General features: G+C 46.1%; 1 protein-coding gene across 7 annotated transcripts in view; it reads right to left on the reverse strand.

Moving 5' to 3' along the window:
• ZNF236 (zinc finger protein 236) overlaps nucleotides 1-14,516 on the reverse strand; it is a 531,150-nt gene that overhangs the window by 345,016 nt on the left and 171,618 nt on the right. For 5 of the 7 annotated variants that reach the window (XM_063923337.1, XM_063923334.1, XM_063923336.1 and 2 more), the window contains exons 9-10: nucleotides 8,614-8,820; nucleotides 713-926 (exon numbers count right to left, since the gene is read on the reverse strand). In XM_063923337.1, the coding sequence (XP_063779407.1) occupies nucleotides 713-926; nucleotides 8,614-8,820 (421 nt within the window). The remainder of the gene's footprint in view (nucleotides 1-712; nucleotides 927-8,613; nucleotides 8,821-14,516) is intronic. The other 2 variants (XM_063923335.1, XM_063923333.1) reach the window with 1 other exon arrangement.

Consider the following 14,516-nt stretch of genomic DNA (forward strand, 5'->3'; position numbering starts at 1 on the left):
TGCAGCATGAACTGAAAGCGGCTAGAGAACTTTTATCTCAAAGTGTCCGGAGGGAGAGCCGCAGGTTCACATGGATCAGTCTGCAGACAGGGCTTCTCAAGCACATCGGTGGACACTTGTAGTGTAACGTCCGGTCAGACACCAGCAGGGGAGATTTACATCAGCAAATGCAAAGTTAAGAGTGGTGGAAGGGGGTGAGAAAAAAACAGAAAGTTGAAACCCCTTCTTGAAAACTCTAGCCGCTTTTAGTTCATGCTGCAAACACGCAATTGACGGGAATCAGCGGAGACCTCAAGCTTTGGGTGAGATTAGTGCTTCGTATATGAGGGACTGGAATTAAGCACAACTGTACCTTTTAAAAACCTAGGAACGGTTCTCTAGTGCACTTGAGTTTTATATACCCTGGACGATTCCAGCATGTCTCCTTATATTAATGGATTGCAGTACTGCATAAAAAACGAGCTATTTTAGCTGATTGTATACATTTACTGCTTTTAATATACATTTTTGGGACTGTTATTTATTCTGTAGAATATTGATACTTTGTTTTTATTGTTTCCACGTAATATTAAAAAATATCTCTTGAATACACATACCATTAGCGCTCCTTAATGTTTCTTTGGAAACTTAGTTAATTATTGATGTTATATCCCATGTTACAAAGATACTGAAACAAATATTTTATACTAAAAAGGAATAAAAAAAGTGTTACCTGTTGTAAATGAAGCTTTCTTCTTAAAGATTCTTTTCTCAGATTTCTCTATTTTATCTTGCTCTTCTTGCTCTATCATGGGCCCTTGATCATTACACTCAATTTGATCATTTGAAAGACATTCAATTTCTTGAATAGTTGCCTTGGCCTGGCTGGAGTCACTAGGGAGCGGAGCAACTGGGATTGATGATAGGCCACTGTTTTCTAGAGCTTGCTATCATAAAAACAACAATGTAATGTGATTAGTCAGTATGCCTCACTGTACTAATACCAAAGCGTAAAAGGACCACTAACCATACAGCACAATGCAAGTTGGTTTTAATAAAAGTGCTGCCAATAATATTTAAAGAGAAAGTTCAAATTGTAAGAGTTTCTCTGTACAGATGATATTTGAAAAAAAAGTTGAGAGAATTTTCCTATAAACACATTATCTGTAAATAAACCGAATGAGGGAACACTTTAAGTAGTGTATAGTTTTCTTTCAAGTGCACAGCGATTGCAAATGTAATCTGATGGCATACATATTGTAGGTATGTTAATATATATATATACATATATATATATATATATATATATATATATATATATATATATACACATACATACACATATATATATATATATATATATATATATATACATATATACATACATTTTTGGAGATATAATCATTTTAATCAAAACACACACATTATATATGTGGGACAGGGACCTGCTACTTACCCCTTGGGCTCCCCACATATGGACAGATAAGCTGTTTTGATTTTTCAATCCTGTACGTGTGCTACCTACATTTATGCACAGATGAACTGCCTATTTTAAATATATCCTTGTACGTCTGCTACTTGCATTTGTAAGACAGAGAGTTGCTGCCTACTCTCTGGACTCTCTCCATGTGGACAGATAAGCCGCTTTTATTTCTCAAATCCTGTACGTGCGCTACCTGCATCCACGGATTTATGAATTGTTTTTATATAGACTCTTGTATGTTGGTTACCTGCATCTGTGGCAGGATTTTGTTTATTAAAAATGTTGTTGCTTGTTTTTAACTCGCTCTTTTGAAAATTATTGGAATGAGCAAAATTCCTAACTCTTGAGCTGCTGTAAAAATTATTGGTTTATTTTAAAAAACAGTACACACTATGTTGCTTTTATTTTTTCTCCACATGTCCTGCCTCTTGAAGCTAAGTTGTTACCTATTGTTATAACTTATTACATCTGAATGCACAAACTTTTTCACCAACACTATTAGGCGCTTTTATATACTTCATTTTTTATCTTTATCCACACATTGTACTAGAGCTGCCGCTCATTCCATTGATGAGGTGTATTGTATAAAAGGTTTCTGAAAAGAAAATCCTTCCTACCCTCGTGTTCTATTAGATTTACTTAGGCGCTTTCCTTCATTATTCCTCTATATATATATATATATATATATATATATATATATAAAATTATGTTTTTTTTTTAAATAAGATTTGAAACCTACCGGTAAATCTATTTCTCCCAGTCCGTAGAGGATGCTGGGGACTCCGTAAGGACCATGGGGTATAGACGGGCTCCGCAGGAGATAGGGCACCTAAAAAGAACTTTGACTATGGGTGTGCACTGGCTCCTCCCTCTATGCCCCTCCTCCAGACCTCAGTTAGAGAACTGTGCCCAGAGGAGATGGACAATACAAGGCAGGATTTAGCAATCCAAGGCAAGATTCATACCAGCCCACACCAATCATACCATGTAACCTGGAACATACATAACCAGTTAACAGTATGAACAAACGACAGTAACGGTCCAAGACCGAAGTCAACCGTAACATAACCCTTATGTAAGCAACAACTATATACAAGTCTTGCAGAGTTTCCGCACTGGGAAGGCGCCCAGCATCCTCTACGGACTAGGAGAAATAGATTTACCGGTAGGTTTAAAATCTTATTTTCTGCTACGTCCTAGAGGATGCTGGGGACTCCGTAAGGACCATGGGGTTTATACCAAAGCATCCAATCGGGCGGGAGAGTGCGTATGACTCTGCAGCACCGACTGAGCAAACGCTAGGTCCTCATCAGCCAGGGTATCAAACTTGTAGAATTTAGCAAAAGTGTTTGACCCCGACCAAGTCGCCGCTCGGCAAAGTTGTAATGCCGAGACGCCTCGGGCAGCCGCCCAGGAAGAGCCCACCTTCCTAGTGGAATGGGCCTTAACCGAATTTGGTACCGGCAATCCAGCCGTAGAGTGAGCCTGCTGAATCGTATTACAGATCCAGCGAGCAATAGTCTGCTTCGAAGCAGGAGCGCCAATCTTATTCGCCGCATACAGGACAAACAGAGCCTCTGTTTTCCTAATTCTAGCCGTCCTGGATACATATAGTTTTAAGGCCCTGACTACGTCCAGGGATCTGGAATCCTCCAGGTCACTTGTAGCCACAGGCACCACAATAGGTTGATTCATATGGAACGAAGAAACCATTTTAGGCAAAAATTGCGGACGTGTCCTCAATTCAGCTCGATCCACATGAAAAATCAAGTAGGGGCTCTTGTGTGACAAAGCCGCCAATTCTGACACTCGCCTTGCTGATGCTAAGGCCAACAACATGACCACCTTCCAGGTAAGAAATTTCAACTCAACCTTGTTAAGCGGTTCAAACCAGTGTGATTTTAGGAACTGCAACACCACGTTCAGGTCCCATGGTGCCACTGGAGGCACAAAAGGGGGCTGGATGTGCAGCACTCCCTTTACAAACGTCTGGACTTCTGGAAGAGAAGCCAATTCCTTCTGAAAGAAAATCGAGAGGGCCGAAATCTGTACCTTAACAGAGCCTAATTTCAGGCCCATATCCACTCCTGTCTGTAGGAAGTGGAGAAGACGACCCAGATGAAAATCTTCCGTAGGTGCATTCTTGGTCTCACACCAAGACACATACTTTTGCCAGATACGGTGATAATGTTTTACCGTCACCTCCTTCCTAGCCTTTATTAAAGTAGGGATGACCTCTTCCGGAATCCCCTTTTTCGCTAGGATTCGGCGTTCAACCGCCATGCCGTCAAACGTAACCGCGGTAAGTCTTGAAATACACAGGGCCCCTGTTGCAACAGGTCTTCCCTCAGAGGAAGAGGCCAGGGATCTCCTGTGAGCATCTCTTGTAGATCCGAGTACCAGGCCCTTCGAGGCCAGTCTGGGACAACGAGTATCGTCTGTACTCTTCTTCGTCTTATGATCCTCAAACTTTTGTGATGAGAGGAAGTGGAGGAAACACGTAGACCGATTTGAACACCCACGGTGTTACCAGAGCGTCTACTGCTACTGCCTGAGGGTCCCGAGACCTGACGCAATACCTCCGAAGTTTTTTGTTGAGGCGTGACGCCATCATGTCTATTTGAGGAGTTCCCCAAAGACGTGTTACGTCTGCAAAGACTTCTTGATGAAGTCCCCACTCTCCTGGATGGAGATCGTGTCTGCTGAGGAAGTCTGCTTCCCAGTTGTCCACTCCCGGAATGAAGACAGCCGACAGAGCGCTTACATGATTTTCCGCCCAGCGAAGGATCCTTGTGGCTTCCGCCATCGCGACTCTGCTTCTTGTCCCGCCTTGGTGGTTCACATGAGCCACTGCTGTGACATTGTCTGATTGAATCAGAACCGGTAGGTTTCAAAGAAAACTCTCCGCTTGTCGAAGGCCATTGTAAATGGCCCTGAGTTCCAACACATTGATGTGTAGACAGGACTCCTGGTCTGACCAAAGACCCTGAAATTTTTTTCCCTGTGTGACCGCTCCCCATCCTCGGAGGCTCGCATCCGTGGTAACCAAGATCCAATCCTGAATTCCGAACCTGCGACCCTCCAGGAGGTGAGCACTTTGCAACCACCACAGGAGGGACACTCTGGTCCCTGGGGACAGAGTTATTTTCCGATGTAAGTGCAGATGGGACCCGGACCACTTGTCCAGAAGGTCCCATTGAAAAGTCCTTGCATGGAACCTTCCGAAGGGAATGGCCTCGTAGGCCGCCATCATTTTCCCCAGAACTCGAGTGCATTGGTGAACTGACACCCTTTTCGGTTTTAGCAGGTCTCTGACCATGTTCTGGATGTCTTGGGCTTTCTCTATTGGGAGGAAGAACTTCATTTGTTCCGTATCCAGTATCATACCTAGGAACGGTAGTCGAGTTGTCGGAATCAACTGTGACTTCGGTAGATTTAGAATCCAACCGTGTTGCTGGAGCACTCTCAGCGAGAGCGCCACACTGCTCAGCAATTTCTCCCTTCATCTCGCTTTTATCAGGAGATCGTCCAAGTATGGGATAATTGTGACTCCATGCTTGCGCAGGACCACCATCATTTCCGCCATTATCTTGGTGAAAATCCTCGTGGCCGTGGAGAGTCCAAACGGCAACGTCTGAAATTGGTAATGACAATCCTGTACAGCGAATCTCAGGTATTCCTGATGGGGGGCATATATGGGGACATGAAGGTATGCATCCTTTATGTCCAGAGACACCATAAACTCCCCCTCCTCCATGTTGGCTATTATCGCTCTGAGAGATTCCATTTTGAATTTGAATCTTTTTATGTACAGGTTTAGGGATTTCAGATTCAAAATAGGTCTGACCGAACCGTCCGGTTTCGGGACCACAAATAGGGTTGAGTAGTAACCTCTCCGCTGCTGGTGCAGGGGAACCTTGATTATCACTTGCTGTATACACAGCGTTTGAATTGCAGCTAACACTATATCCCTTTCCGATGTGGAAGCTGGTAGGGCCGATTTGAAAAATCAGCGCGGGGGCACCTCCTCGAATTCCAATTTGTAACCCTGGGAAACTATTTCCAACACCCAGGGATTCAGGTCCGAACTGACCCAGGCCTGACTGAAAAGTCGAAGATGTGCCCCCACCGGTGCGGACTCCCTCAGGGGAGCCCCAGCGTCATGCTGTGGGTTTTGGAGCAGCCGGGGAGGACTTTTGTTCCTGGGCACCTGCCGAAGCAGGTGCTCTCTTGCCTCTGCCCTTACCTCTGGCGAGGAAAGAGGATCCCCGACCTCTTTTGGACTTGTGCGACCGAAAGGACTGCATCTGATAGGGTGTTACTTTCTTTTGCTGTTGGGGAATATATGGTAAAAAATTTGATTTACCTGCTGTAGCTGTGGAAACCAGGTCCGTCAGCCCATCCCCAAACAATACATCACCCTTATAGGGTAGTACTTCCATATGTTTTTTGGAATCCGCATCACCCGTCCATTGGCGAGTCCATAAGGATCTTCTCGCTGAGATAGACATGGCATTGGCCCTAGAAGCTAGCAATCCAATGTCCCTTTGAGCATCCCTCATAAATAAGACTGCGTCTTTAATATGGGCTAGAGTTAAGAATATAGTATCCTTATCCATATTATCAAATTGATCTGTCAGCTCATCTGTCCAAGCTGCAATTGCGCTACACACCCATGCCGACGCAATTGTCGGTCTTAGCACAGCACCCGTATGAGAATAAATACACTTTAAGGTAGTTTCTTGCCTGCGATCTGCAGGGTCCTTAAGGGCCGCTGTGTCAGGAGACGGTAGCGCCACTTTCTTGGACAAGCGCGTCAGGGCCTTGTCCACAGTGGGGGGTGATTCCCAAATCTCCCTGTCCTGCTTAGGGAAGGGGTAAGCCATATAAATTCTTTTGGGGATCTGCGGTCTCTTATCCGGAGTCTCCCAAGCTTTTCCAAAGAAATCATTCAATTCATGAGATGAGGGAAAGTTAATAATCTGTTTCTTTTCTTTTCTTTAAACATGTGTACCCTTGTGTCGGGGACCGAGGGTTCATCCTCAATATGCAACACATCCCTTATTGCCACAATCATACCCAGATTGGTTTTAGTCACCCTAGGGTGCAATTTTACTTTGTCGTAGTCGACACTGGAATCAGAATCCGTGTCGGTAGTAGAGTCTTGTGTTAAGGGACGCTTTTGAGACCCCGACGGGCCCTGTGAGTCGGTCCAATCCGAGGATTGACCCCCTGATGTCCCCCCTAATTCTACCTTATCAAGCCTTTTATGTAAAACCCCAACCAGGCTCTAAGGAGAGACAGAGAGAGAGTATGCCAGCACACACCAGCGCTAAAAACACTGGAAATTATATGACCAGATAGCGCTTTTCTATATATAATATGCCAATTCCCACTCACTGCGTCGCTAATGTGCCCCCCTCCTCTTTTTTCCAGCCTGTGAAGTTCAGCAGGGGAGAGACCAGGGAGCCAGCGTTTTCTCCTGCAGCTTCTGTGGAGAAAATGGCGCTGGTTAGTGCTGAAGATCAAGCCCCGCCCACCCGACGGCGGGCTTCGGTCCCAGTGATTTTTCAATAAAAATGGCGGGGGATCATAGATTTACTGCCTCCGCAGCCTAATCAATCTGCATTTGCCCAAATGTGAGGTTTATTGCTGCCCAGGGCGCCCCCCCCCCTGCGCCCTGCACCCTTAAGTGCTGCTCTGTGTGTGTGTGTGACTGGGAGCAATGGCGCGCAGCTTACCGCTGCGCGCCTTACCTCATGAAGATCTGATGTCTTCTGCCGCCTAAGATGTCTTCTGCCTTCTCATCCGGCTTCTATCTTCGGCATCTGTGAGGAGGACGGCGGCGCGGCTCCGAGACGAACCCCAGGTGAGACCTGTGTTCCGACTCCCTCTGGAGCTAATGGTGTCCAGTAGCCTTAGAAGCAGTGCCCAACTTGACAAGCCAGCTCTGCTTCTCACTCCTCGGTCCCACGATGCAGGGAGCCTGTTGCCAACAGGACTCCCTGAAAATAAAAAACCTAACAAAATTCTTCTTCAACAGAAAACTCTGGAGAGCTCTCTGCAGTGCACCCATTCTCCTCTGGGCACAAGATCTAACTGAGGTCTGGAGGAGGGGCATAGAGGGAGGAGCCAGTGCACACCCATAGTCAAAGTTATTTTTAGGTGCCCTATCTCCTGCGGAGCCCGTCTATATCCCATGGTCCTTACGGAGTCCCCAGCATCCTCTAGGATGTAAGAGAAATTAAAATTATTATTACCTATACATCAACATTCTCCCAACAGGACATGAAGCACCTTACAGATGTGTCCACATACACCTATCCTCAAATCGCACCAAACAGCCCCTTTGGCACGCCACAGTCTTTGAGATTTAGCAGCTCCAAGTTACACCAGAGACTTTTTCACAAAATATGCATATTATTCTCATTTTCTAATGTGACAAAACTACATGCCCTATATACACATACACACACACACACACACACACACACACACACACACATTGTGACGGAGCTGGCGTAGGAGGAGTCACCAAGGGAGCGGGGTCCACGGGTGTGCAGGGACAGCTTTGTTGTTCGTTATTCTGTGACTAGTTGCGCGGCGCTGGACCTATGGCTAATGCAGCTGGCATCTGAATCAAATGAGGCAATTTTGACCTGTTTTGTGTCCCTCTCGAACCTTGGGGCCCCTCTGAGCCTCAGGGCCTTTGACGGGTATACCCTTTGTACCCCCATGTCGCCGGGCCTGATAGTGTGTCTCAGGAATGGACTTAGGAATGGACTTAGGAATGTCTCAGGAATGGACTTACAGAGGCTGTAGAAGAGCGGCACAGAACTCTCTTTCACGGGAGCACTCTTACTGATCTCTATTACAAGGTCTGGGTACTCACTGTCATAGCTATAGTTATAATAAACCTTAACTTTTAATAAATTTAGGCACAATAAAATAGAGTATTCAACGCTCATACAATGTCTAAGAAGGTGAAATATAGACACAAAAACATACAGTATAACATATAGTAAAAAGATACAGAGGTTCTATTTGATTATTATTGTGAATTTTGTAGAGTTTTGTTTTTTTGTCCACTATACAATGGAGAAGAAATGTTTTTATTTGGACACTTGTATGTTTGCACTCTCCACACTCACCTGTAAAATATCTCGGTTAACACCCACTGCAATATTCAGTTGTTGTCCTGACTGCATATTCTGGTTATTGTCTACAGACACTGGCTCAGACAGCTCTAGGAGCTGCTGGATAACATCTGTCACAGCTGGTTGCTGCTCCGGTTGTCCAGAAGCGGAGGAGCTTGCCGGATCTGTCTGAGCTGGCACAGGATGAAAAACTACTGCCTGCTGGACAGAAAGATCACTGATTATTCTACCTACACAGTTTTAACAGAAAATAAGTGGAGAAGAACAGTGACATACATATCTAAATCTAATTAAGGCCTTGTACATCATTCTCCTTCCATAAATAATACAAACAGACTGTAATACAAGTGATGTGCAGAGCAAAGGCCAAGTTAAAGAATGAAGACACTTGTGTAAAAGCTGGCAAAGGCAATGACTGCCTGGCTCTCCAGCGCAACCCATTTCACTTCTATATTACTTTCATTCGATCTCGGTGTGACTTTCAAATTACATGTAATCCTTTTGTCAGGCTACAGGGAGGCTGTCCCATGTGTCTGCCAAATGTGCCAGAAAGAAGTAATTTACTTCCAGTCCCCCTCAGCTAACATGATGTAACTGCAAAAGTCGAGGGGAAAGTGAAATGTGATTAGAAATTTACATTATGCATACATGTTGCAGATTCATCAAAATCCAAGTGCTAAAAATAATTATGAACTGATCATCTTTCCTGTGTGATTTACTTGCAATACACTGAACTCATAGGAGCCTGGAAAACCCTTTAAGGGAATTCAATGTTTTCGATGAACTATACCATACTACTTACTTTTCTCTATCGTCCTAAGTGGATGCTGGGGTTCCTGAAAGGACCATGGGGAATAGCGGCTCCGCAGGAGACAGGGCACAAAAAAGTAAAGCTTTTACCAGATCAGGTGGTGTGCACTGGCTCCTCCCCCTATGACCCTCCTCCAGACTCCAGTTAGATTTTGTGCCCGAACGAGAAGGGTGCAATCTAGGTGGCTCTCCTAAAGAGCTGCTTAGAGAAAGTTTAGCTTAGGTTTTTTACTTTACAGTGAGTCCTGCTGGCAACAGGATCACTGCAACGAGGGACTTAGGGGAGAAGTAGTGAACTCACCTGCGTGCAGAGTGGATTTGCTGCTTGGCTACTGGACACTAGCTCCAGAGGGACGATCACAGGTACAACCTGGATGGTCACCGGAGCCGCGCCGCCGGCCCCCTTGCAGACGCTGAAGAGAGAAGAGGTCCAAAATCGGCGGCTGAAGACTCCTGAGTCTTCATAAAGGTAGCGCACAGCACTGCAGCTGTGCGCCATTTTCCTCTCAGCACACTTCACACAACAGTCACTGAGGGTGCAGAGCGCTGGGGGGGGGCGCTCTGAGAGGCAAATAAAAACCTTATTAGAGGCAAAAAATACCTCACATATAGCCCACAGAGGCTATATGGAGATATTTAACCCCTGCCTAACTTCAAAAATAGCGGGAGACGAGCCCGCCGTAAAAGGGGCGGGGCCTATCTCCTCAGCACACAGCGCCATTTTCTCTCACAGAAAAGCTGGAGAGAAGGCTCCCAGGCTCTCCCCTGCACTGCACTACAGAAACAGGGTTAAAACAGAGAGGGGGGGCACTGATTTTGGCGATATTGTATATATATATAAAAGATGCTATAAGGGAGAAACACTTATATAAGGTTGTCCCTATATAATTATAGCGTTTTTGGTGTGTGCTGGCAGACTCTCCCTCTGTCTCCCCAAAGGGCTAGTGGGTCCTGTCCTCTGTCAGAGCATTCCCGGTGTGTGTGCTGTGTGTCGGTACGTGTGTGTCGACATGTATGAGGACGATGTTGGTGAGGAGGCGGAGAAATTGCCTGTAATGGTGATGTCACTCTCTAGGGAGTCGACACCGGAATGGATGGCTTATTTAGAGAATTACGTGAGAATGTCAACACGCTGCAAGGTCGGTTGACGACATGAGACGGCCGACAATCTATTAGGACCGGTCCAGGCGTCTCAGAAACACCGTCAGGGGTTTTTAAAAACGCCCATTTACCTCAGTCGGTCGACACAGACACAGACACGGACACTGAATACAGTGTCGACGGTGAATAAACAAACGTATTTCTCATTAGGGCCACACGTTAAGGGCAATGAAGGAGGTGTTACGTGTTTCTGATACTACAAGTACCACAAGAAAGGGTATTATGTGGGAGTGAAAAAACTACCTGTAGTTTTTCCTGAATCAGATAAAATAAAATGAAGTGTGTGATGATGCGTAGGGTTACCCCGATAGCAAATATTGGCGTTATACCCTTTCCCGCCAGAAATTAGGGTACGTTGGGAAACACCCCTTAGGGTGATAAGGCGCTCACACGCTTATCAAGTGGCGTTACCGTCTCCAGATACGGCCGCCCTCAAGGAGCCAGCTGATAGGAAGCTGGAAAAATATCCTAAAAAGTATATACACACATACGGTGGTTATACTGCGACCAGCGATCGCCATCAGCCTGGAGATGCAGTGCTGGGTTGGCTTGGTCGGATTCCCTGACTGAAAATATTTTATTCATGTAGAGCATTTAATAGGATGCATTCTATATATATGTATGTGAGATGCACAGAGGGATATTTGCTCTCTGGCATCAAGATAAGTGCGTTGTCCATATCTCCCAGAAGATGTCAGGGACACGACAGTGGTCAGGTGATACAGATCCCATACGGCAGATGGAAGTATTGCTGTATAAAGGGAAGGAGTTATTTGGGGGTCGGTCCATCGGACCTGGGGACCACAGCAACAGCTGGGAAATCCAACCTTTTTTACCCCAAGTTACATCTCAGCTAAAAAAGACACCGTCTTTTCAGCCTCAATCTTTCCTTTCCCATGAGGGCATGCAGGCAAAAGGCCAGTCATATCTGCCCAGACATAGAGGTAAGGGAAGTAGACTGCAGCAGGCAGCCCTTTCCCAGGAAAAGAAGCCCTCCACCGCGTCTGCCAAGTCCTCAGCATGACGCTGGGGCCGTGCAAGCGGACTCAAGGTGGGGGGGTAGTCTCAAGAGTCTCAGGGCGCAGTGGGATCACTCGCAAGTTGACCCCTAGATCGTACGAGTATTATCCCAGGGGTAAAGATTGGAGAGTCGAGACATCTTCTCCTCGCAGGTTCCTGAAGTCTGCTTTACCAACGGCTCCCTCCGACAGGGAGGCAGCATTGGAAACAATTCACAAGCTGTATATCCAGCAGGTGATAATCAAAGTACCCCTCCTACGACAAGGAAAAGGGTATTATTTTTCCACACTATATTGTGGTACTGAAGCCAGACGGCTTGGTGACACATAGTCTAAATCTAAAATGTTTTGAACACTTACATAAAAGGTTCAAATCGAGATAAAGTCACTCAGAGCAGTGATAGCGAACCGGAAAAAAGGGGACTATATGGTGTCCCTGGACATCAAGGATTACCTTCATGTCCAAATTTTGTCCTTCTCATCAAGGGTACCTCTGGTTCGTGGTACAGAACTGTCAATATCAGTTTCAGACGATGCCGTTTGAATTATCCACGGCACCCCGGGCCTTTTTACCAAGGTAATGGCCGAAAAGATGTTTCTTCAAAGAAAAAAGGCATCTAAATTATCCCTTACTTGCACGACCTAAAAAGGGCAAGTTCCAGAGAACAGTTGGAGGTCGGAAGAGCACTATCTAAAGTAGTTCTTCGACGGCACGACTGGATTCTAAATATTCCAAGAATCGCAGCTGTTTTCCGACGATACGTCTGCTGTTCCTAGGGATGATTCTGGACACGGTTCAGAAAAAGGTTTTTCTTCCCGAGGAAAAAGCCAAGGAGTTATCCGACCTGTCAGGAACCTCCTAAAACCAGGAAAGGTGTCTGTACACAAGAGTCCTGGGAAAAATGGTGGCTTTTTACGAAGCAATTCCATTCGGCAGATTCCATGCAAGAATTTTCCAAAGGGATCTGTTGGACAAATGGTCAGGGTCGCATCCTCAGATGCACCTGCGAATAACCCTGTCGCCAAGGACAAGGGTATATCTTCTGTGGTGGTTGCAAAAGGCTCATCTATTGGAGGGCCGCAGATTCGGCATACAGGATTTGATCCTGGTGACCACGGACGCCAGCCTGAGAGGTTGGGGAGCAGTCACACAAGGAAGAAACTTCCAGGGGGTATGGACGAACCTGGAAAAGTCTCTTCACATAAACATTCTGGTACTAAGAGCAATCTAAAATGCTCTAAGCCAGGCGGAACCACTCCTGCAAGGAAAACCGGTGTTGATTCAGTCGGACAACATCACGGCGGTCGCCCATGTAAACAGACAGGGCGGCACAAGAAGCAGGAGTGCAATGGCAGAAGCTGCCAACATTCTTCGCTGGGCGGAGAATCACGTAATAGCACTGTCAGCAGTGTTCTTCCCGGGCGTGGACAACTGGGAAGCAGACTTCCTCAGCAGACACGATATTCACCCGGGAGAGGGGGGTCTTCATCCAGAAGTCTTCCACATGCTAATAAACTGTTGGGAAAGACCAATGGTAGACATGATGGCGTCTCGCCTCAAGGACAAGTATTGCGCCAGGTCAAGAGATCCACAGGCAATAGCTGTGGACGCACTGGTAACACCTTGGGTGTACAAATCAGTATATGTGTTTCCTCCTCTGCCTCTCATACCAAAGGTATTGAAGATTATACGGTGAGGAGGAGTAAGAACAATACTAGTGGCTCCGGATTAGCCAAGAAGGACTTGGTACCCGGAACTTCAAGAGTTGGTCACGGACGACCCGTGCCCTCTACTTCTGAGAAGGGACCTGCTACAACAGGGTCCCTGTCTCTTTCAAGACTTACCGCGGCTGCGTTTGACGGCATGGCGGTTGAACGCCAGATCCTAAAAGGGAAAGGCATTCCAGAAGAAGTCATTCCTACCTTGATTAAGGCAAGGAAGGAAGTCACCGCGAAACATTATCACCGCATTTGGCGAAAATATGTCGCGTGGTGCGAGGATCGGAGTGTTCCGACGGAGGAATTTCAACTGGGTCGTTTCCTACATTTCCTACAATCAGGATTGTCTATGGGTCTCAAATTGAGATCTATTAAGGTTCAAATTTCGGCCCTGTCAATATTCTTCCAAAAAGAATTGGCCTCAGTTCCTGAGGTACAGACTTTTGTTAAAGGAGTACTGCATATACAGCCTCCTGTGGTGCCTCCGGTGGCACCGTGGGATCTAAATGTCGTTTTAGATTTCCTCAAATCCCATTGGTTTGAACCATTGAAAAAGGTGGATTTTAAATATCTCACATGGAAAGTGACTATGTTACTGGCCCTGGCTTCCGCCAGGAGAGTATCTGAATTGGCGGCTTTTATCTTATAAAAGCCCTTATCTAATCTTCCATTCGGATAGGGCAGAACTGAGGACTCGTCCGCATTTTCTCCCTAAGGTGGTATCAGCGTTTCACCTGAACCAACCTATTGTGGTGCCTGCGGCCACTGGCGACTTGGAGGACTCCAAGTTGTTGGACGTTGTCAGAGCCTTAAAAATATACATTTCAAGCACGGCTGAAGTCAGAAAATCTGACTCGCTGTTGATACTATATGCACCCAACAAGTTGGGTGCCCCTGCTTCTAAGCAGACGATTGCTCGTTGGATTTGTAACACAATTCAACTTGCTCATTCTGTGGCAGGCCTGCCACAGCCTAAATCTGTTAAGGCCCATTCCACAAGGAAGGTGGGCTCATCTTGGGCGGCTGCCCGAGGGGTCTCGGCATTACAATTCTGCCGAGCAGCTACGTGGTCGGGGGAAAACACGTTTGTAAAATTCTACAAATTTGATACCCTGGCAAAAGAGGACTTGGAATTCTCTCATTCGGTGCTGCAGAGTCATCCGCACTCTCCCGCCCGTTTGGGAGCTT

Source organism: Pseudophryne corroboree, chromosome 5 (genome assembly GCF_028390025.1).
Source record: "Pseudophryne corroboree isolate aPseCor3 chromosome 5, aPseCor3.hap2, whole genome shotgun sequence".
In the NCBI taxonomy this organism is placed as follows: domain Eukaryota; kingdom Metazoa; phylum Chordata; class Amphibia; order Anura; family Myobatrachidae; genus Pseudophryne; species Pseudophryne corroboree.